The sequence below is a fragment of the Diceros bicornis genome, chromosome 12 (assembly GCF_020826845.1).
Source record: "Diceros bicornis minor isolate mBicDic1 chromosome 12, mDicBic1.mat.cur, whole genome shotgun sequence".
In the NCBI taxonomy this organism is placed as follows: Eukaryota; Metazoa; Chordata; class Mammalia; order Perissodactyla; family Rhinocerotidae; genus Diceros; species Diceros bicornis.
In genome coordinates this window covers 58369429-58393118 of record NC_080751.1, presented here as the reverse complement: position 1 = coordinate 58393118, position 23690 = coordinate 58369429, and the positions used below count along the sequence as shown (strand labels likewise).

The 23690-nt window shown below is 38.1% G+C and overlaps 1 protein-coding gene across 2 annotated transcripts in view; it reads left to right on the top strand.

Moving 5' to 3' along the window:
- The first annotated feature begins 249 nt into the window (after positions 1-249).
- Positions 250-23690, top strand: part of UBXN2A (UBX domain protein 2A) — a 46398-nt gene continuing 22957 nt past the window's right edge. Inside the window, exons 1-3 of one of the 2 annotated variants that reach the window (XM_058551715.1) lie at positions 250-567; positions 10093-10147; positions 16580-16718. In XM_058551715.1, coding sequence (XP_058407698.1) covers positions 10107-10147; positions 16580-16718 — 180 coding nt within the window. In that variant the 5' untranslated portion in view covers positions 250-567; positions 10093-10106. Of the gene's footprint in view, positions 568-784; positions 939-10092; positions 10148-16579; positions 16719-23690 lie in introns of those variants that run through there. The other variant, XM_058551716.1, reaches the window with a different exon arrangement.

Genomic DNA, 23690 nt, shown 5'->3' with positions numbered 1-23690 from the left:
TGTGTCCAAAGTCAGGCAGAAAAGGGCTTTTCTTTTCTAGGGAGGAGTGAACAAAGGCCAGAAAGAACTGGGTGTCGGGAAGTGGGATGGACGGGTGGAGGTGGCAGTGATCACACAGCTCATTTACACCGAGGTCAGCCTATTTTCTGGTGTGCTGGAGAAGGAGGGGTTGCATGCTGGCTTAGACTGAGGGTGGGTCAAAGTCTGGGGGCCTAGAGGAACGACAGAAACTTAACTAAAGCTTGGTCAAGTCAAGGTAGGGTATTTTGTCCAGATTGGTCAGTGAGTACATCAGTTCAGCTAATCATTTATGAAGCAAAAACAATGGGAATTGGGAGGGTCTGTGTCTGACCCCGTCATAGGTAAACAAGGCGGCAAGCGTGAGTCACGTCTAAATCGCAGGGGGAAGGGTGGTTCCTTGCTGTAAACCCTTTCAGGAACACAAAGGTGTGGGGACATTTCTTTAACCGTCGCTTTCCAGAATCACAGGGCTCAGGTAAAGTTCAACATTGTCAGAATGTAGGGAAATCTCTCCACGGATTCAATCAGAGCTGAAGAGGCACAGAGGTGAGTTAGACGCTGGGTTCCCGGGTGAGCCCAGACCTAGCTCCTCGCATTTTCCGCGCGGAGTGAAGCGAGAGGCGGCCGCCATCAGTGCGGAGACGCCGCGGCCTCAGGCGACCGGCCCCGCCCCCGCGCGCCTCCGCCCCTGCGCGCTCCCGGGGCTGCGCAGAGCCGGCCTTGGCGCGCGCTCGGCGCTGGCTGCGGGGATCAGCGGTGCAGCCGCCAAGCTTCAGAGGGTCGTGGGGTGGTGGTCTCCGTCTGAGGGGCTCCAGCTCAGCGGCGGCGGCGTGGGCGGCTGCGGCCTCTGAGCGACTTGAGGACGAGGCCGCGAGGCGACAGCGCGGCGCGGCCCCCTCCAGCGGCTGCGCCCGGGGGTGAGTTTCCTGGGGCCGCGCCGCGTTCGGCGGGGTGAGGGGCCGGGGCGTCGGCTCGCCGCCGGGCGTGGGCGGACGTTTCCCGGGCGGGGCGGTGGGGTCGCAGGGTCAGGCGGAGCCGCCGGGCTCTTCTTTGTGTCGCTAAGCCGGGGGCCGGAGGGTTTCGGACCTGGCGTCTGCGACCTGAACGGGCGCGGTGCGGCGGCGGCCGGGCCGAGACTCCTGCCCAGCCCGGTGAGCCCTCGGCCTGCTGACCGCGCTCGCTTCCTGCGTGGGGACCTCCGTGAAAGCACAGCGGTGGGTTTTCTCGTTCTGAGGCGCTCAGAAACTTCGAGTTAATGTGGTCTCAACATGTCCCCGTTTCCAAAGGCGACACTGCAAAAGCACGGCACAGAAATATGGAGCATGTTTGTTCTGGGTGGACATTTCTTAGTTAATTTCATCACCAGCCTCCCACAACTCAACTTTTATTTTGTAGGTTTGATGTTCACTGTTTTCATGCTTCGTTTCTTTTTTCTCTGTCTTTTTACTCGCCGTTTGTTACTTGTCAGCAGTAATAAACGTTAGCGTGGCGTCCAGCCGTGGTCCCTTCGTACGTAATTTGAGATAATTGAAAATAAACGTAGGAAACTGACAGTCTGTGTTGATGTCAGTGTGGAACTGTAAAGTATGACAGATCGTATAAACGATGTGAAAATCAGCTTCCGTGTTTCATAGTCATGAGTGTGTTTTTGGAGTGCTTATAAGTTTTAAAATTATAGTTTAGGTTTTAATGGGAAAAACTTTTAAAAGTTGATGTTGTGTCTTTCTAAATATACTTCAAGTCGCATTGATTTAAAAGGCAGTTAAATTCAGTGAATATTAAGCACTTATGTGTCACATTACAGTTAGCGCTAGGCAATGGTGCAAACCAAAAATGAATAAGAATTGTGTGCAGGATGAAGGGAGTGATTAAGCACACGGATAATAATGAGGGCCAGCCCCTGGCGTGGTGGTTCAAGTTCTGCGCGCTCCACTTCCGTGTCCCGGGTTCGCATCCCCGTCGCGGAGCTACACTACTTGTCAGCCGTGCTGTGGTGGGAACCCACCACATATACAAAATAGAGGAAGATTGGCAACAGATGTTAGCTCAGGGCGAATCTGCCTCAGCAAAAAAGCAAACAATGATACAGGGCAGAATACAGTATTAACAGAAACTGCTGCCTATTGAGCGCTGACTCTTAGCCCTGCACTGTGGTAAATACTTTATGTGCATCCTTTAATTACTTAATGTTTAATGTTAATTACTTAATTATCATTCAAATTTCTTAGTACCTACTGTGTGCTAACCATACGATGGTGACCATTATAGATGTTACCTGTAAGGACTTTACGTTATCTTTGGGGGAAACAGGTATTAAGCAAATAATCACAAAAGTAATTGCCAGTAAACCTAGATAGGAGCTAAACAGGGAGAAGGTAGAGTGTTGTGACAGGTTTTATCCCAGCTGGGGAAATCAGTTAAGGTTTTCCTAGGACAGTAACCTTTGAGCTGAGATATTATGGGTAAGTAAGAATTAGGTGAAGGTGACTCGCAAAGGAGGGAAGAAAGGTCCAGGCAAGGGAAGTAGGTTCCACATAGGCTAGGGAAGATTTTGGGAACTGAAAGGTCAAAGCAGTTGGATTGAGTGTAGAAAGCAGAAGGGAGCTTGGTTAGGGCCAGAGAGATGATGTGGGGCCTTTTAAGCAATGTTAAGGATTTGGGACCAGCTTTTTTTTTCTTTTCCTTTTCTTCTTCCTCTTTTTTTTTTTTTTGTGAGGAAGATCAGCCCTGAGCTAACGTCTGCCAATCCTCCTCTTTTTGCTGAGGAAGACTGGCCCTGGGCTAACATCCGTGCCCATCTTCCTCTACTTTATATGGGACGCCGCCACAGCATGGCTTGACAAGTGGTGCGTCGGTGCGCGCCCGGGATCTGAACCCCGGGCTGCCAGCAGCAGAGCGCGCGCACTTAACCGCTATGCCAGAGGGCCGGCCCCCTCTAGTATTTCTTAAAGCTTATTTAATTTTAAAACATTAAAACGTCATTGATTTTTTTTTTTCTTTCTCTCCATAACTTTGGTTCTGTTTTTCTCAGTTAAGTAGCCAGACATTCCAGATTAGATAGAACAGACCTGATTTTTCCTAACTTGAATTTTGACAGTTGATAACTGTAATTGTGCAGTAGGCAGTTCATAGCTAGTGTGTGTGTTTAACGTCACATGGCACATCCGTGTATGAACTACTAAAATTTCTCTGTGCCCGCATTGCCTTCAAGCCAGGAGTCAACCAAGTGTCTTAGAAAGCTCTTTTAGTTGTCTTTTTTACAAATTTATCTTTACCCTATATATGATAAATCTATTTCTCATGTTCATCACTTTAAATATGAATTTATAGTACTTTTCACCACTTCAGATTTATAATTTCGGGAGTAAGAGGCACATAATTTTTCACTGAGGATGCAAATCTTTGGAATCACTGCTGTTGTGGGTTATTGAGTAATTTTCTGATAGAGCAAAAGTACTGCCTTTTAAGAAGCTAATGAAATGGCATTATAGGACTCTATGTGTTTATATTTTTTAAGATATTTTTATCCCAATTTTTATTATGAAAAATTTCAAACATATACAAAAATGTGGAGAATAATAAACTCCCGTCTATCCTCATCACCCAGCTTCAATAATTATCAGGTCATAGTCATTTTGGTTTCAATTATAGTCCTTCCGCTCCCCGCTCCACTTGATTATTTTGAAGCAAATTCCAGTTATGGTATTTTATCTAGATATTTCAGTAAGTATCTAAATGAATTAAAAAAGATTATAGCTATAATCCCATTCTCACACCTTTAGAATTAACACTTACTCCACATATGTATCATCAGATATTCAGTCAGTGTTCAGATGTTCCTGATTCTTTCATAGCTTTTTTTCTAGTTAGTTCCTTAGATAAAAATCTAAATACAGTCCATATATTTTAATTAGTTGATGTATCTCTTAAATTTTTTTTTTAATAGTTTTCAGTGTAGAAGTCTTGCAAGTCTTGTTTTTGTTTTTCTTTTGTGAGGAAGATCAGCCCTGAGCTAACATCCATGCTAATCCTCCTCATTTTGCTGAGGAAGACGAGCTCTGAGCTAACATCTATTGCCAGTCCTCCTTGTTTTTTCCCCCAAAACCCCAGTAGATAGTTGTATGTCATAGTTGCACATCCTTCTAGTTGCTCTATGTGGGACGAGGCCTCAGCATGGCCGGAGAAGCGGTACCTCCGTGCGAACCCGGGCCGCCAGTAGTGGGGCGCCCGCACTCAATCGCTAAGCCACGCGGCCGGCCCCTGAAATATTTTTTTAAAATGTATTTCCACTCCTTTTTCTCCCAGGTAGTATATATGTCGAGGAAAATAGATAATTTCTCCTAAAGAATTTCCCACATTCTGGATTTTGTTAATTGCATCCCTGTGATGTCATCTGATCATGTTCTTCTGCGCCCCACATTTCCTGTAATCTGATGGTTAAATCTAGAGGCTTGAATGGATTCAGATTCACATTTTTTGAAAGAATTCTTCATAGATGGTGGTGTGAACTTTCACACTGAGGCATTTATTTATGTGTGGTTTCTTTTTTGTGATGTTAGCAGCCATTGATATCATCGCCTAGATCTATTTGCCTTAGGGGTCGTACTGGGGATACTCTAATTCTGTAATCCTTCATTTAGCTGAATTCATTCATAAAGAAAACTTCTTTCATTAACTCTTCGGTTTTTCTGAGATAGTTCATACAGGAAAGGCAGGATGAATACTTGATTCTTTCCCTTATTTTGCCAGTTTTCACAATCATTAGTTGGTACCCTGGTATTCTAGATAGATGACCAGTGAGTGAGGTTGTTTTAATGAGTATCAGTTTGAACTTGTATTTGATGTCTTTCAATTCATCTAGTTGCTTTTCAGTCCCATCTTTGGCCAGTAGTAGCGTCTTCGAATTGACTTCTGAATCGTTTTGACACTAATCCAAGATGTCAATCCAAGGCACAAAATACACAGTTCGTACCCCAGACCTGGGGACAGCCATTTCTCCAAGAAACTTTGATTCCTGTTGGTGGGAAATGGTATTTGGAGGCCACAAATCTGGGCACTAGGTCTTATTGTTATTGGATTGCTTGTTTCTTTTTGCCTTTTTCAATGGACAGAACTAGTATGCATTTTCTTCTTCTTCTTTTTTTTTTTTTTGTGTGAGGAAGATCAGCCCTGAGCTAACATCCATGCCAGTCCCCCTCTTTTTGCTGAGGACGACTGGCCCTGGGCTAACATCCGTGCCCATCTTCCTCCACTTTATATGGAACACCGCCACAGTATGGCCTGGCAAGTGGTGCGTCGGTGCGCGCCCGGGATCCGAACCCCGGGCCGCCAGCAGCAGAGCGCGCACGCTTAGCTGCTAAGCCACGGTGCCGGTCACCAGTATGTATTTTCTTAAGAGAAAACTGAGCATGAGTTCATACTGATATTTTAAATTTAGAATTATAGAATTTTTGCTTGGCTTCTTTGATTTTTATATTTCTATCTCTTTACTCTTACTCTGAAAAAAATGTTGGTTTTTAGCGAGAAATCATCATTATTTATTTGCTTTATCTTAGGGTTTCTCAACTTCAGCACTATTGACATCTTGGGCAAAATAATTCTTTCTTGTGGGGGCTGTCCTGTGCGTTGTAGGATGTTCAGCGGAGTCCTTGATCTCTGCCACTAGATAGCAGTGGCACCCTCCCCTCAGTTGTGACAACCAAAAATGCCTCCAGCCATTGCCAGATGTCCTCTGAGGGGCACAGTTGCCTCTTAGGTGAGAGTCACTGCTTTATCTTTATACCATAGTTTCATAAAAACAATACTAATATATTATTACTAATAATATGATTACTAGAAGCTGTATTTTTCCCCTTAGAGTCCACTCAGATATACTGTAAAATTACTGTGTTTTAAGGTTACTTGAAATAATTCCTCCCTGTGTGGTTTTACCACCAAATTGACAGTTGGTTCAGTTAATTTGTTTCACTTTTACTTTCAGTTTTTAGGGATTTCTTTTTTTAAAATTTAACTTTGTTTTATAAGTGTGTAAAATATTTACATGGTTCCAAAGTTGATCTAAAAAACAAGATATGTTCAGAGAAATCCAGCTTCTATCCTTGCCTCCTCCACCCTGTCCTCTTTCTCCCAGCTTATAGGTAACCATATTTTTTTTTTGGCTTATTTTTCCTTTTTTTCTAATATAAAATATATATATATATATATTCATGTCCACCTCTTTCTTAAACAGTGTATATTATACATATTTTTCTCCATCTTGCTTTTTTCGCTTAGCAATATATCCTATTGATCACTCTGCAGCCATAAAAATTCTTTTTTACTGCTGCGTCCCACTATGCAGATTTACCATAGTTTATTTAACAAGTCCCTTATTGATGGACATTTGGGTTTTTCTGCAGGCTTTTGCTATTTCAATGAATGCTGGAAATAGTACTGCAGTGAATAATCTTGTGTGTTCACTGTTTTATATTTTTACTTAAATATCACTGGGATAGATTTTTAGATGTGAGATTTCTGGATATACGTGTCAAAGAAAAAACAAGGCTGGATTGTAATTAAAGTGCTAAAAACAAATTCTGTTCAGGAACTATTGCAGTAGGGGAAAAGAGACCTCAGTGTGGAACTGGTCTCAGTTCTGAATGTAACATGGATGAGTGGGGATTTATAGCCAAAGAGCAGGGTGGAGGTCGGTGGATGGAAAATTACTGGAAGAAACTTCAAGGGTAAGGGGCAATTCTGGCTAAACCTATTTCACAGGAGTTTTGCTCAAACTGGGCTCTACAAGAACAGAGATGGAAGCCCAAGGTCAGGCCTCTCTGAGAAGATGCCTCAGAGAAGCCTGACTCAAGTTTGGTCAAAGAGAGAATCTTTGTCATATGCGTACATAATTTTGGCTGGGTATTGCCAAATTCCCCTTCCTAGGAATTGTACATTTTGCATTCCCACCAAAAATGTATGAGGCTGTTTCTCCACATTCTCAGCAACAAAATGTGTCGCAAGACTTGTGAGTTTTTGCCAATCTGATAGATGAGAAATGGAATCATAGTATAGTATTCGATTCCATTTCCCTCATTATAAGTGAGATTGGACGTCTTTTCATATATTTAAAGGCCATTTGCTTTTCTGAGAAGTTTCTGTTTATATCTGTTGCCTGTTGATGGCCTTTTTCTTCTCTGTGTTAGTTTTTTATTTGTAATGCCAGTTCCATATATTTTTCTTAGTTTGTCTTTTGTCTTTTTACTTTGTAGATGTTTGGTTTTTTAAAAACTTTTAATTTTCGTATAGTTAAATGTATCAGTCTTTTCCTTTATTGCTTCTGGATTTGAGTTATAGGAAAGTTGTCCTTTCTTCCAGGTTATAAAGAAATTTACCCATGGTGTTGTTTTTTTTTTTTCTTTTTGGTGAGGAAGATTGGCTCTGAGCTAACATCTGGGCCAATCTTCCTCTATTTTTTGTATGTGGGACGCTGCCGTAGGATGGCTTGATGAGCAGTATGTAGGTCCATGCCCGGGACCCGAACCTGCAAACCCTGGGCCACTGAATCAGAGTGTGAGAACGTAACCACTACTCCACCAGGCCAGCCCCCCATGTTTTCTTTTACTAATTGGTTTGCATTTTTGAAAGCTTTTTATTGTGGTAAAATATATATAACATAAAATTTGCCATTTTAATCATTTTTAAGTGTACAATTCAGTGACATTAATTACATTCACAATGTTATGCAACCATTACCGCTATCCATTTCCAAGACTTTTTCATCTTCCCAAACAGAAACTCTATACCCATCAAGCAATAACTCCCCATTCTTCTTTCCTCCTAGTCCCTAGTAACCTCTGTTCTACTTTATGTTTCTATGAATTTGCCTTATATTTCCTGTAAGTAGAATCATACAATATTTGTCCTTTTGTGTCAGGCTTATTTCACTGAACATCATGTTTTCAGGGTTGCATTTTTCTTATTCAGTATTTGGTTGCTGTAAACCTTTTGACTACTTTCTAGGGTTCTCACTAAATTGGTTCTAACAGTTTCTGCTTGTTTTTTGTTTTGTTTTGTTTTTTTATAATTTTATTTATTTATTTTTTCCCCAAAGCCCCAGTAGATAGTTGTATGTCATAGTTGCACATCCTTCTAGTTGCTGTATGTGGGATGTGGCCTCAGCCTGGCCAGAGAAGCGGTGCGTCGGTGCGCGCCCGGGATCCGAACCCGGGCCGCCAGCAGCGGAGCGCACACACTTAACCGCTAAGCCACGGGGCCGGTCCTCTGCTTGTTTTTTAATGTTTCTGTGGGGTCAGGAGCTTGGAGATAGCTATTCTATCATTTTACTGACATCACCCTTAAGCTTAATTTTTCTTTCATTCTTTTTTTTTTTTTTTTTTTTGCTGAGGAAGATTAGCCCTGAGCTAACGTCTGTGCCAGTCTTCTTCTATTTTGTATGTGGGTCACCGCCACAGCATGGCTGATGAGTGGTGTAGATCTGCGCCCGGGATCCAAACCCACAAACCCAGGCCGCCAAAGTGGAGCACACCAAACTTAACCAACATGTCATGAGGCTGGCCCCTCAAGTTTAATTTTTAAATTTTAAGTCTTGGATATATTTGGAATTTATCTTGGTTACAGTGGCTCCACCTATCGAGTTTATTTAAAAGTCCATCTTTTCCTGATTTTTTTAGATCTAATTCTATAGACTCATGGGTTTTTTGGTTTATTTAATGAGTTATATTCCATTAGTATCATTATTTATTTTGATGTTCTGTTTCCCAGATTTGTCCAGTGTCCACCCCTTTAGGGTGACTTCAGTGTGCTTTTGATATGTCTTCATCCTTCTTTGAGCACCTTCTTTCTGGAGCAAGATGTTCCAGGCTCATTTATTCTTTCTCTGCCCCAGCACTGGAATCAGCCTTTCCTCTAAGGAGGCATGGTTCCATTTTTTTGGAAAACTGTATATAGAAACCAAGATCTAGGCGCTTGGTTTGCTTTTTGTTTCTAGTATGTCATTGCTTCCAGGACCTCTCAGTGGACAGATAGCTTTGACTATTTTAAACTATTTATTTGATTTATTTGCTTGTTTCTTAAAATATTTTTGTTATAATAGCAAAATAGTATTTTAGAAAGTTTGGGAAAGAGAGAAAATAATCCATCATTTTATTACCCCCAACAATAACTATTTTCACTTTTGAGCCTCCCTCCATTTTTTCATATGCATTCAATTGCATTCCTGGTGTATGAATGATTTTTGTTTCCTGTTTTTTTTTCACTTATGTGATATCTTTTTCCATTTGGCTACATGAATTGCTTCAGTATTAGTTTTTTTTAAATGAGGTCTTATTGGCTTATAACATTGTGTAAATTCAAGTATACATTATTTTATTTGTTTCTGTATAGACTGCATCGTGTTCACCACCAATAGTCTAGTTTTTGTCTGTCACTATACACGTGTACCAGTTTACCCCTTTCACTCTACCCCTACCTGCCTCATAATTATTTTTAAGGGTTACATATTATCCCATCAAGCAGCTATACCATGACTATTGAGCATTTAGTTTACTTGCAGTTTTTCCTAACAAATAACGGGTGTGGTGGACATATTTTGTCTATGTAACTTACTTTGTTGTTCTTTTAAATTCTCAGAAATGTGGAAAATCAGAGTCAAAAGATATGAATATTTCTATGACATGTAAATACATCTTGTCAGTTTGCTTTCCCAAGGAACTATAAAAATGAGTTTATGTCGATTTGATATTTTGTTACTTAATTGGAGATTGAGTGAAATGTTTCATTTACTTTTGGCTGCTGTTAAACCAAAGGGTACATTATCATTTCTTTATCTTAATTTTTAAGAAATCTTTCTTTTGTCAGAAGATTATCAGACTACAAAATTTAATTTTTATTATTGCTTTACTTTGTAGATGCAAATGATAGCTTTGAGTTTGGTCACCTGTTCTTAAGACCCTTAGTGCTACTTTGGGGCTACACAATAACTTATGTTGAAGAATATTAATGCATACATAAGATTGAATTTATTTAAAATACTAAATTGAGAACTTTAACTTTTTTTCCTTTTTACTTTTACAGTAAGGCAAAAAAGAATGAAAGAAGTAGATAATCTTGAAAGTATCAAAGAAGAATGGTAAGTAATTCAAACTATGAATTTTCTTTATTGTTAATGCTTTTGTTAGTATCTTTCTCTATTTTTACTGCATTTAACTGACTGATATAGTAAGTTTTCACTATGATTAGCTCAGTTAAATACCTAATAGTAATATATGTAAAAGTAAATTTTTCATCATAGATACATTGAATGGATTTTAGTGAAATTACTAAATCTTTTTGTTATTATTAAAAACAAGTGTTAAATTTCTCTCTATTTGCATATTACTTCTGTTATTTAAGTGAGAAATTCAAGTAACCTTTTCCTTCGTTAGCCTCTTGTGTTGTACTGTCTTGGAGTCATAGCGGAAATAGAACAGCTTTAGTGTCAGATGAACCTACGTTTGAATCCTGTCTCTGTCTTATACTACCTCTCTGGCCTTTGAGCAACTTAGGTAGATTCTTTGAGCTTTAACATCTCATCTATAAAACAGGGATATACATATGTACCTGCAAGGTTTTTGTGAGAATTAGATAGCTGATATAAAGCATTTAGCCAAGTATTAGCACATAGCAGACACTCAGTAAATGGTAGATGCAAAGTCTGTGGTTCTTATCAGTATAGAATACTTTATTCTCACTTATTTGAGGTGAAATATTTATTTTTGTATTATGCTGTTTGTTTAAAATACTTGAGGAGGTAAATTTCTTTCGTTCATAGTCCATTTAGAGAGACAGACATATATTTATTTCATACTTACAAATACTTTGTAAATACTTGTATACCACATAAATATTATTTATTTTTTCGCTAGAGTATTTGTTCTGTGTAAATATTTGATGCTAACTATATGTTTGTGAGATTGTGTGAGGGGCCTCTAAAAACACTCACAGGTTTGATGATTTGCTGAGAGGATTCACAGAATTAAGCATATAGTCATACTGATGACTGTGATTTATTACAATGAAAGGATGCAAAGCAAAATCAGCGAAGGGAAAGAGGACATGAGGTGAAGTCCAAGGGAAACCAGGCACAGGCCTCCAAGAGTCCTCGCCCAGTGGAGTCACCCAGGGTGCACTCAGTTCCCCCAGCAATAAGCTATGACAGCACATATGAAATGTTGCCTACCAGAGAAGTTCGTTGGAAGTGAGCCTAGAGTTTTTATTGGGGGCTAGTCACATAACTAAAATTCCAGACTTTCGTAAGAAAAGTAAGTAGGCCTTTCAAAGGATAGCAGTCAGGTCTGCTGTGTTAACTCTTTTCTACACAGAAATTGAATGACTAATTTAAAAGAGTAAAATTAACTCAGGACTTTTTAAAAACAGCTTTATTGAGACATAATTCACATACCATATAGTTCATCCATTTAATGTATACAATTCAGTGGTTTTTAGTACATTCAAAGAGTTGTGCAACCAACACCGCAGTCAATTTTATAACATTTACGTCACCGAAAGAGAAACTCCATACCCATTATCAGTCATACCCCATTCTCCTATGCCCTGCCCTGGACAACCACTTTCTGTCTTTATAGATTTCCCTGTTCTGGACATGTCATATAAATGGAATCATACAGTATGTGGTCTTTTGTAACTGACTTCTTTCATTTAGTATCATGTTTTCAAGCTTCATTCATGTTTTAGCATGTATCAGTACTTTGAATTTAATTAAATAATTAGTGAGGTGTCTACACAAAAGTATTAGTAATAGAGTTTATAATTTTCCTTGAAAGAAAAAGAGATTTTGTTACAAGCAGCGAAAAAGTAAAAAATGAAAAGAAGACTGATTTCCTAAGTATATCAGTTGTTCATAGACTATAAATGGTGAAGATCAATATTTACCATGTGTGCTGCCGAAGCATACATAGATGCAAATCCTTCACCTATTTGGACAACAGCTTAGCTGATAACCTTATTTATGCAGAACACAGTAGTGAATGAGAGAGTGAGCAAAAGAGGCTTTTCTGTAGCCAGAATAGAGGAACTCCTGAAACTTCAAGACTGTTTACTTAGCCGTAACAACTTTGGTAATCTGGTTTCCAAATTATGAAGAAGAGTATTGATATTTGCATCATAAAATGATAGTGAGGAAAAGGATGACAGAGTGGAAAACAATGATGAAATAATAAAGTTGTCTGGATATATTTGGTATTAAGGCAAGTCCTTATACCTCAATATGCCCGTGGGATTTTGCTATATTATAACTTAATGTAGTAAAATATAAAGGAGTTTCCTGAATTATAAATAAATATTAAATTAAATATAATGTACTTTCCTACTCTTTTCCTATCTGTCCAGGAATGTCCTTCATGCTCTTTTATTATTATTATTGTTGTTGTTGTTGTTAATCTTTGTTTTTAAGAGTAGTTTTAGGTTTACAGAAAAATTGAGCAGGAAATACACAGTTCCCATATCCTTGTTCTCCCTCCTATCCCACACACACATAGTTTCCTCTATTATTAACATCTTGTATTAGTGTGGTATATGTATTACAATTGGGAACCAATATTGACACATTGTTATTAACTATACTTTACATTTGAGTCCATTCTTTGTGTTGTACAGTTCTGTGGAGTTTGACAAATGGTGCTAATACGTATAGTATTGTATTTTTAATTCCACATGCCAATTGTTAATTGCTGGGATATAGGAAAGCACTTGGCTTTTGTATCTTAATCTCATATCCTGCAGCCTTGCTATAATTGTTTATTAGTCCCAGGACTTTTGTTGTTGTTGTTGATTCTTTGGGATTTTCTTTGTAAAGAGTCATGTCATCTGCAAACTAAGACAATTTTATTTCTTCCTTCCTGATCTGTGTACTTTTTATTTCCTTTTCTTGTCTTATTGGTGTAGCTAGGAATTTCCAGTATGGCATTGAAGAAGAATGATGAGAAAGGACATCCTTGTCTTGTTCCTGATCTTAGGGGAAAGCATCTAGTTTCTCATCATTAAGTGTGATATTAGCTGTAGGTTTTTTTGTAGATGTTCTTTATCAAGTTGAGAGAATTCCTCTCTGTTCCTAGTTTGCTGAGAGTTTTTATCATGAATGGGTGTTGGATATCGTCAGGTGCTTTTTCTGTATCTGTTGATATGATTATATGATTTTTCTTCTTTAGTGTATTGATGTGATGGATTACATTAATTGGTTTTCTAATGTTGAACCAGCCTTGCGTACCTGGAATAAATCCTACTCAGTTGTGGTATATAATTGTTTTTACATATTGTTGAATTCGAGATGCTAATATTTTGTTGAGGATTTTTGCCTCTATGTTCATGACAGAGATTATCTGTAGTTTTCCTTTCTTGTCTTTGTCTTGTTTTACTGTTAGGGTAATGCAGTCTTCATAGAATGAGTTAGAAGTATTCCCTTCTGCTTTTGTTTTCCAGAAGAGATTATAGAGAATTGGTATCATTTCTTCCTTAAATATTTGATAGAATTCACCAGTGAAATCATCCATGCCTGCTGCTTTCTGTTTTGGAAGATTATTAAATATTGATTCACTTTCTTTAATAGATGTAGGCCTATTTATATTATCTGTTCCTCCTGTGGGTTTTGGTAGATTGTGCCTTTCAAGGAATTGGTCCATTCCATCTAAGTTATCAAATTTGTGGGTATAGAGCTGTTTATAATGTATCTTCATACACTGTACTCTGAACCTCTTAAAAACCTAGAGTGTTTCTTTCTTATCTTTGTATCTCCCTACTACCTTGCATATAGTAGGTACTCAATAAATGTTTGAATGACTTGAATTAACATAATGAAGTTTGTAGAATTTACATACCAAATAAGTAAGATAAAGGAGTAAAACCTCAGCTGCTCTGGATGCTCAGCTTTATTGGCTTTGTACTTAGTAATTAAGTATAAACTGCTTTCTGAACAGAAGAAACAGTTAAATACCAGACAGCATAAAGTGGTTGTAATGATATTATTATCTTGTATTTGAGAACTTACTGTGTGCCAGAATATATACTGGTATATACTGTATACCAGGTATAGGTCTCTATATGCATTTGCATTTAATCTTCACAACAACCACGTGAGATAGGTGGTAGTATCTGCATTTTACAGATGAGGAAACCAAGTCACATAGAGGCTAAGTTTCTTGTCCAAAGTCAGTGTGACTTAGTGAAGGTACCTAAACACAAAAACTAAAGCCTGAGCTTTTAGACAATATCTTCTACTGCTACACATCTATACTGATTAAAGAAAGGGGAAAATCATTAGTATTGTGAGAAATCATCTTAGAGCATGATTATTTTTGTGTAAGAAGTATCACATCGCTTTGGAAAAACCATAATTAATACTTTGTGATAATATGGAATGTCTTAAGAGTATAGATACAATTACCTAGAAGAATAAAAGACTGTACTAAATTAAAACATTGTCCTGAGTATCAGCATTTTAATAACAATATAGTAATGGCTATTTTGAGAGACAGTCTAGTGCAGTGAGTACAGGCCTTGGCAGCCTGGGTTTAATTTCCAGTTCTGCCTTTCAATAGCTTTGTGATCTTGTGCAAATTGCTTAAGCTTTTTCTTTATCTATTAAATGGAGATAAAAACAATACGTGCCTTTTAGGTCATTGTGAGGATTGAATCAGTTAACACACGTAAAGTACTTAGAATAGTTCCTAATGTGTATTAATAGATAGATGCTTAATATGGGCCAGCCCCAGTAGCCTAGTGGTTAAGTTTGGCGCACTCCGCTTTGGTGGCCCAGGTTCAGTTCTGGGCACAGACCTACACCACTCGTCTATCAGTGGCCATGCTGTGGTGGCGGCTCACATACAAGAAACTAGAGGAAGATTGGCAACAGATGTTAGCTCAGGGCAAATCTTCCTCAGCAAAAATAAATAAATAAACAAATAAATAAATAAATAAATAAGTGCTCAATAAATGTTAGATATTAAGAGAGGCTTTGTAGCATGTCAGTGTTAGGTGCATAGACTTGGAAGACAGATTAACAAGGTTTGAATTCTGTCTCTGCCACTTACTAGCTGTGTAATGTCAGACATGTAACTTAACCTCTCTGTGACTCATTTTCCTTATCTATAAAATGTGGATAACAGTATCTACCTTACCGTTCCTGGCACAGTGTAAGAGCTATAAAAGTGTTGGTTATTATTTATAGAATCTGAGAAGTTATATCTCAGTACATTTATGAATTTTTTGTAAGATCAGCCCTGAGCTAACATCCATGCCAATCCTCCTCTTTTTGCTGAGGAAGACTGGCCCTGCGCTAACATCTATGCCCATCTTCCTCTACTTTATATGGGACACCGCCACAGCATGGCCTGGCAAGTGGTGTGTCAGTGCACGCCCGGGATCCAAACCTGGGTCGCCAGCAGCGGAGCACACGCACTTAACTGCTACGCCACAGGGCCATCCCCCATTTATGAATTTTTAATATTGCTTCAAAAAAGATCAGCCAGAAACCATCTTTTCTATCAAACAAAATCTTAGGTAATATTTCTTAAATGATGAAATATAAATACAAAATAAAAACCAGTAGTAGGGGGTGGGTAAAATGAGTGAAGGGAGTCAAAAGGTACAAACTTCCAGTTACAGAATAAATAAGTCAGTCATGGGGATGTAATGTACAGCATGGTGACTATAGTTAATAATACTGTATTGCATATTTGAAAGTTGCTAAGAGAGTAAATCTTAAAAGTTCTCATCACAAGAAAGAAAAATTGTGTAACTATGTATGGTGACGGATGTTAACTAGACTTACTCTGGTGATCATTTTGCAGCATATGCAAATATCAAGTCATTATGTCGTACACCTGAAACTAATATAATGTTGTATGTCAGTTATACCTCAATAAAAGGCAGGGTGTGTGTGTGGGGGACCCAGTAGAGTACTGAACCACTACAAATGAAAGTCTTCAGTGGGAAATCTTATTCTCAAGTGTGCAAAGGAGCAAAAACGATGATATTCCTGACACGTTATCACTTTTAGTTTCAGGACTGCTTTCTGTTACCAAAAAGTACATAGTAACCCTTTTTAAACGCATTTTGAGCCCTTTACAAAGAACACTTTCTTTTACTCTGGACTAATGGTCTTCAGTCTGATGAGATTTTGCCCCCCGGAGGATATCTGGCAATGTCTAGAGATGTTTTTGGTTGTTATAACATTGGTGGAGGGCGGTATGCATTGTTTCTGGCATCTAGTGGGTAAAGGCCGCGGATGCTACTAAACATCCTACAATGCACAGGACAAGCCTTACAACAAAGAATTGTCCCTTCCCAAACGTCAATAGACTGAGGTTGAGAAAAACCCTGCTCTGAACCAAAAGGGTAATGACTTCCCAAGGTCACATATCTACTATCTTACCTTAGAAGAGGGTCTAAACTGCGGACGTGGAGGTAGCATCTCGGTTCAGAATCCTTTAACTAGAACAATTTATGGAAATTTTTTGAGAATTAGGAGTCAGTAGTGCTTATTTTTCTTTTGTGTGTGTGTGTGTAGGGTTTGTGAAACAGGATCTGACAGCCAACCTCGCAGTGATAATCGACAAACAAATTGTGAATATTTTGTTGACAGCCTTTTTGAGGAAGCTCAGAAGGTTGGTGCCAAATGCTTGTCTCCCACTGAACAGAAGAAACAGGTGAGTGTCCCTAACTTTTATCCCTTCCAGTGTTTCTCAAAATATGGACCTTTTAGAGGATCCATTACGTCAAAATTGTTTTCATAATAATAGTAAGATATTATTCTCCTTTTTCACTGGGTTGACTTTGCACTGATTCTGCAAAAGCAATGGTGGGTAAAACTGCTGGTGCCTTAGGAGGAATGAAGGCAGTGGCACCAAACCGTGCTGGTCATTACTGTATTGTTTGCTTGCACTTGCAGGGGGAAACATGCTAATTTCAATTAGGAATGTCCTTGATGAAGCAGTAAAACTTATAAATTTTATTAAATCCCAACCCTTCAATACACATTATTAATCTGTATGACAAAGTATGAAGTATACATAAAACATTTCTACAATATACAGAAGTATCTTAAGGAAAAGTACAAGTGCTTGAGATGCATGCTGATCTGTCTGCTTTCTCATGGTATACTGTTTTTATATGAAAGAATGGTCTGCAGACCACTGTTGGTATTCGGACTTGGATATTCGGCAGTCATTTTCTCAAAATGTATGGAGTGAGGCTGGCATTTCAAGGAAAATAACTTACAATATTTGTTGCAAATGATAATATTTGGTTTTGTTGAATTTTTTTAGTGAAAATAAGAATTTTAGTAAACTGCCACCATGCACTTGTCGGCTTCCCAAACTTAAAGATTTTTTTAATGCGATTGTTGTCATATTAATGAATATACCTTTTTTAATATATTGTGTAATGAAATATATCAACATTTGGAAGATTTGCATAACTCAGAGAGCCAATATTTTCCAAATGATTATTATGATGTTATAAAATGATGCATGGGTACAATAGCCAAAGTGTCACTAATGGCTTTTAATATAAGAGGCATATGAAAAGACCATTAAATTTCAAATTCCACATTGATTCTCAACTAACTTTTGAGATACTACCACTTATTAAATTTGAGGTAGAGTCAAAGAAGAATATCCTGGAAAAGCTATTAAAATACTACTTTTTGCAACTACTTATCTGTATGAGACTTGATTTTTTTTTTTTTAAATATATTTCAATCAAAACATGTCACAGCAGACTGAAAGCAGTAGTAATTATGAGAATCCAGCTTATTTTTTTTTGATGTCATAATAGTTTATAACATTGTGAACTTTTAGTTGTACATTATTGTTTGTCAGTCACTATATAAATGTGTCCCTTCACCCCTTGTGCCCCTGGTACCGCCAGACTGTTCTCTCTGTCCATGCATTAGTTTATCTTCCACATATGAGTGAAATCATGCGGTGTTTGTCTTTCTCTGTCTGGCTTATTTCGCTTAACATAATACCCTCCAGGTCCATTCACGTTGTTGCAAATGGGACAATTTTGTCTTTTTTTATGACTGAGTAGTATTCCGTTGTGTATGTATACCAGGTCTTCTTTATCCGGTCATCAGTCGAGGGACACTTAGGTTGCTTCCACTTCTTGGCTATAGTGAATACTGCTGCAGTGAACATAGGGGTGCATAAGCCTCTTTGGATTGTTGATTTTCAGGTTCTTTGGATAGATACCCAGTAGTGGGATAGCTGAATCATAAGGTATTTCTATTTTTAATTTTTTGAGGCGTCTCCGTACTGTTTTCCATAGAGGCTGTACCGGTTTGCATTCCCACCCACAGTGAGTAAGGGTTCCCTTTTCTCCACAACCTCTCCAACATTTGTTATTTTTTGTCTTTGTGATTATAGCCATTCTAATCGGTGTAAGGTGATATCTTAGTGTTGTTTTTTTTTGTTTTTTTGTTTTTTTGTTTTTTTGTTTTATTGATATTTTAATGGTTTCTAACATTGTGAAATTTTGGGTTGTACATTTTTGTTTGTCCATCACCCCATATATGACTCCCTTCACCCCTTGTGCCCACCCCCCACCCCCACTTCCCGGGTAACCACAGTCCAGTTTTCTCTGTCCATGTGTTGGTTTATATTCCACATATGAGTGAGATCATACAGTGTTTGTCTTTCTCTTTCTGGCTTATTTCACTTAACATAATACGCTCCAGGCCCATCCATGTTGTTGCAAATGGGACGATTTTGTCTTTTTTTATGGCTGAGTAGTATTCCATTGTATATATATACCACATTTTCTTAATCCAGTCGTCAGTCGAGGGACACTTAGGTTGCTTCCACTTCTTGGCTATGGTGAATAATGCTGCAATGAACATAGGGGTGCATAAGCCTCTTTGGATTGTTGATTTCAGGTGCGTTGGATAGATTCCCAGTAGTGGGATGGCTGGATCATAGGGCATCTCTATTTTTAATTCTTTGAGGAATCTCCATACCGTTTTCCATAGAGGCTGCACCAATTTGCATTCCCACCAGCTGTGTATGAGTGTTCCTGTTTCTCCACATCCTCTCCAACATTTGTTGTTTTTTTGTCTTGGTGATTATAGCCATTCTAACGGGCGTGAGGTGGTATCTTAGTGTTGTTTTGATTTGCATTTCCCTGATGATTAGTGATGTTGAGCATCTTTTCATGTGCCTATTGGCCATCTGTATATCTTCCTTGGAGAAGTGTCTGTTCATTTCCTCTGCCCATTTTTTGATCGGGTTGTTTGTTTTTTTGTTGTTCAATTGTGTGAGTTCTTTATATATTATGGAGATCAACCCCTTGTCAGATGTATGTTTTGCAAATATTCTCTCCCAGCCGGTTGGTTGTTTGTTCATCTTGATTCTGGTTTCATTTGTCTTATAAAAGCTCTTTAGTCTGATAAAGTCCCACTTGTTTATTTTTTCTTTAGTTTCCCTAGTCTGGGTAGGCATGTCATCCGAAAAGATTCCTTTAAACCCAATGTCAAATAGTGTGTTGCCTATATTTTCTTCTATGAGTTTTATAGTTTCAGGTCTCACCTTCAGGTCTTTGATCCATTTTGAGTTAATTTTTGTGAATGGCGATAGCACATGGTCCACTTTCATTCTTTTGCATGTGGCTGTCCAGTTTTCCCAACACCATTTATTGAAGAGACTTTCCTTTCTCCATTGCATGTCCTTAGCACCTTTGTCGAAAATTAGCTGTCCGTATATGTGTGGTTTTATTTCTGGGCTTTCAATTCTGTTCCATTGATCTGTGTGTCTGTTTTTGTACCAGTACCATGCTGTTTTGATTACTATTGCTTTGTGTAGTATGTTTTGAAGTCAGGAATTGTGATGCCTCCTGCTTTGTTCTTTTTCTTTAGGATTTCTTTAGCTATTCGGGGTCTTTTGTTGCCCCATATAAATTTTAGTATTCTTTTTTCTATTTCTGTGAAGAATGTCATTGGGATTCTGATTGGGATTGCATTGAATCTGTAGATTGCTTTAGGTAATATAGACATTTTAACTATGTTTATTCTTCCAATCCACATGCATGGGATATCTTTCCATTTCTTTATGTCATCGTAGATTTCCCTCAATAATGTCTTGTAGTTCTCATTGTATAGGTCCTTCACCTCCTTGGTAAGATTTATTCCTAGGTATTTTATTCTTTTTGATGCAATTGTAAATGGTATTATCTTTTTGAGCTCTCTTTCTGTTAGTTCATTATTAGCATATAGAAATGCAACTGATTTTTGTAGATTGATTTTGTACCCTGCAACTTTGCTGTAGTTGTTGATTGTTTCTAACAGTTTTCCAACAGATTCTTTAGGGTTTTCTATATATACAATCATGTCATCTGCAAATAGTGAGAGTTTCACTTCTTCGTTACCTATTTGGATTCCTTTTATTCCTTTTTCTTGCCTAATTGCTCTGGCCAAAACCTCCAGTACTATGTTGAACAGGAGTGGTGAGAGTGGGCAGCCCTGCCTCGTTCCTGTTCTCAGAGGAATGGCTTTCAGTCTTTCCCCGTTGAGTATGATGTTAGCTGTGGGTTTGTCATATATGGCCTTTATTATGTTGAGGTACTTTCCTTCTATTCCCATTTTATTGAGAGTTTTTATCATAAATGGATGTTGTATCTTGTCAAATGCCTTCTCTGCGTCTATTGAGACGATCATGTGGTTTTTATTCTTTGTTTTGTTGATGTGATGTATCACGTTGATTGATTTGCGGATGTTGAACCATCCCTGCGTCGCTGGTATAAATCCCACTTGATCATGGTGTATGATCTTTTTAATATATTGTTGTATTCGGTTTGCCAATATTTTGTTGAGGATTTTTGCATCAATGTTCATCAGCGATATTGGCCTGTAATTTTCTTTCTTTGTATTGTCTTTGTCTGGTTTCGGTATCAGGGTGATGTTGGCCTCATAGAATGATTCAGGAAGTGTTCCATCTTCCTCTATTTTTTGGAATAGTTTGAGGAGGATGGGTATTAAATCTTCTTTGAATGTTTGGTAAAATTCACTGGAGAAGCCATCTGGTCCTGGACTTTTATTTTTTGGGAGGTTTTTGATTACTATTTCAATCTCTTTACTTGTGATTGGTCTATTCAGATTCTCCATTTCTTCTTGGTTCAATTTTGGGAGGTTGTATAAGTCTAAGAATTTATCCATTTCTTCTAGATTGTCCAATTTGTTGGCATATAATTTCTCATAGTATTCTCTTATAATCCTCTGTATTTCCATGGTATCCGTTGTAATTTCTCCTCTTTCATTTCTAATTTTATTTACTTGAGCCTTTTCTCTTTTTTTCTTAGTTAGCCTGGCTAAGGGTTTGTCTATTTTGTTTATCTTCTCGAAGAACCAACTCTTTGTTTCATTAATCCTTTCTACTGTTTTTTTGGTCTCAATATCATTTATTTCTGCTCTGATTTTTATTATTTCTCTCCTTCTGCTGGCTTTGGGCTTTGTTTGTTCTTCTTTTTCTAGTTCTGTTAGGTGTAATTTAAGGTTGCCTATTAGGGCTTTTTCTTGTTTGTTAAGGTGGGCTTGTATCGCTATGAGTTTCCCTCTCAGGACCGCTTTTGCTGCGTCCCATATGGTTTGATATGGCATGTTATCATTTTCGTTTGTTTCCAGATAGTTTTTGATTTCTCCTTTAATTTCATCAATGATCCATTGGTTGTTCAGTAGCATGTTGTTTAATCTCCACATTTTTGTCACTTTCCCAGTTTTTTTTTCCTGGTTCATTTCCAGTTTCATAGCCTTATGGTCTGAAAAGATGCTTGTTATGATTTCAATCTTCTTAAATTTATTGAGGCTTGCTTTGTTTCCCAACATATGGTCTATCCTAGAGAATGTTCCATGCGCGCTTGAGAAGAATGTGTAGTCAGCTGTTTTTGGGTGGAGTGCTCTGTATATGTCTACTAGGTCCATCTCGTCCAGTTTTTCATTTAAGTCTAATATTTCTTTATTAACTTTTTGTCTGGATGATCTATCCATTGCTGTAAGTGGGGTGTTAAGATCCCCTACTATTATTGTGTTGTTGTTGATTTCTCCTTTTAGGTTTGTTAATAGTTGTTTTATGTACATTGGTGCTCCTATGTTGGGTGTATATATATTTATAAGTGATATGTCTTCTTGATGGAGTGTCCCTTTTATCATTATATATTTCCCTTCTTTGTCTTTCTTAACCTGTTTTATCTTGAAGTCTACTTTGTCTGATATGAGTATGGCAACACCTGCTTTCTTTTGTTTGCCATTAGCTTGGAGTATTGTCTTCCATCCTTTCACTCTGAGCCTGTGCTTGTCTTTAGTGCTAAGATGTGTTTCCTGAAGGCAGCATATTGTTGGGTCTTGCTTTTTAATCCATCCTGCCACTCTGTATCTTTTGATTGGAGAGTTCAATCCATTTACATTTAGGGTAATTATTGAAATATGAGGGTTGAATGTTGCTGTTTTGTCACTTATTTTCTGGTTCTTTTGCATTTCCTTTGTTTCTTGTCCCATTTGTTTTGGACTGCCAATTCAGTTTGGTTGTTCTGTCTTATGATTCTTCTAGTTTTCTCTTTGTTTATCATATGTGGTTTTAATTTGATTATTTGTTTAGTGGTTACCTTGAGGTTTGGGCGAAAAATCTTCTGTATGAGATAGTCCATTATCTGATAGCCTCCTATTTCCTTATACTAAGTCAATTCAGTCACTTTCCTCTTCCCCTTCTAAGTTGCTCTTGTTATACCTTATTCTATCTTGTGTTGTGGCTGTGTGTTTACAGTGATGAGGTTAAATTTATTTTGGGTGAATTTCTTCCTTTGATCTTTGAGTTTAGTATTTAAGTGGTTGCTAACCTATTCCGGTAAAGATCTACTATTTCTCTGATTTTGTCTACCTACTTTTCTCCTTACTCCAAGCTTTGTGTTCCCTTTCTCTTCTTGTTTTCAGGCCTGAGGGCCTTCTTGAGTATTTCTTGTAGTGGCGGTCTCGTGGCCATGAACTCCCTTAGCTTTTGTTTATCTGGGAGAGTTACTATTTCTCCATCATATTTGAAGGATATTTTTGCTGGATAGAGTATTCTTGGCTGAAAGTTTTTGTCTTTTAGTATTTTGAATATATCATTCCAGTCTCTTCTAGCCTGAAAAGTTTCTGTTGAGAAATCCGCTGAGAGCCTGATGGGAGTTCCTTTGTACGTTATTTTTTGTTTTTGTCTAGCTACCCTTAATATTGTTTCTTTGTCGTTGACCCTGGCTAGCCTTACCACTAGGTGTCGTGGTGAAGGCCTTTGTCTGTTAATATATATAGGCGTCCTGTTGGCTTCGCTTACTGGTATTTCCTGTTCCTTCTCCAGATTTGGGAAATTTTCGGCTATTATTTCCTTGAATAGGCTCTCTGTTCCTCTTTCCCTCTCCTCTCCCTCAGGAATACCTATAATTCTTATGTTACATTTTCTAATAGAGTCCGATATTTCTCGGAGTCTTTCTTCATTTCTTTTTAGTCTTAGTTCTCTCTCTTCTTCCATCTGGAGTATATCTGTATTCCTATCCTCTAAAGTACTAATTCTTTCCTCCATATTGTCAGCTCTGTTCTTTAAAGATTCCAAATTCTCCTTTATCTCCTCCATTGTGTTCTTCATCTCCATCAGCACTGATAG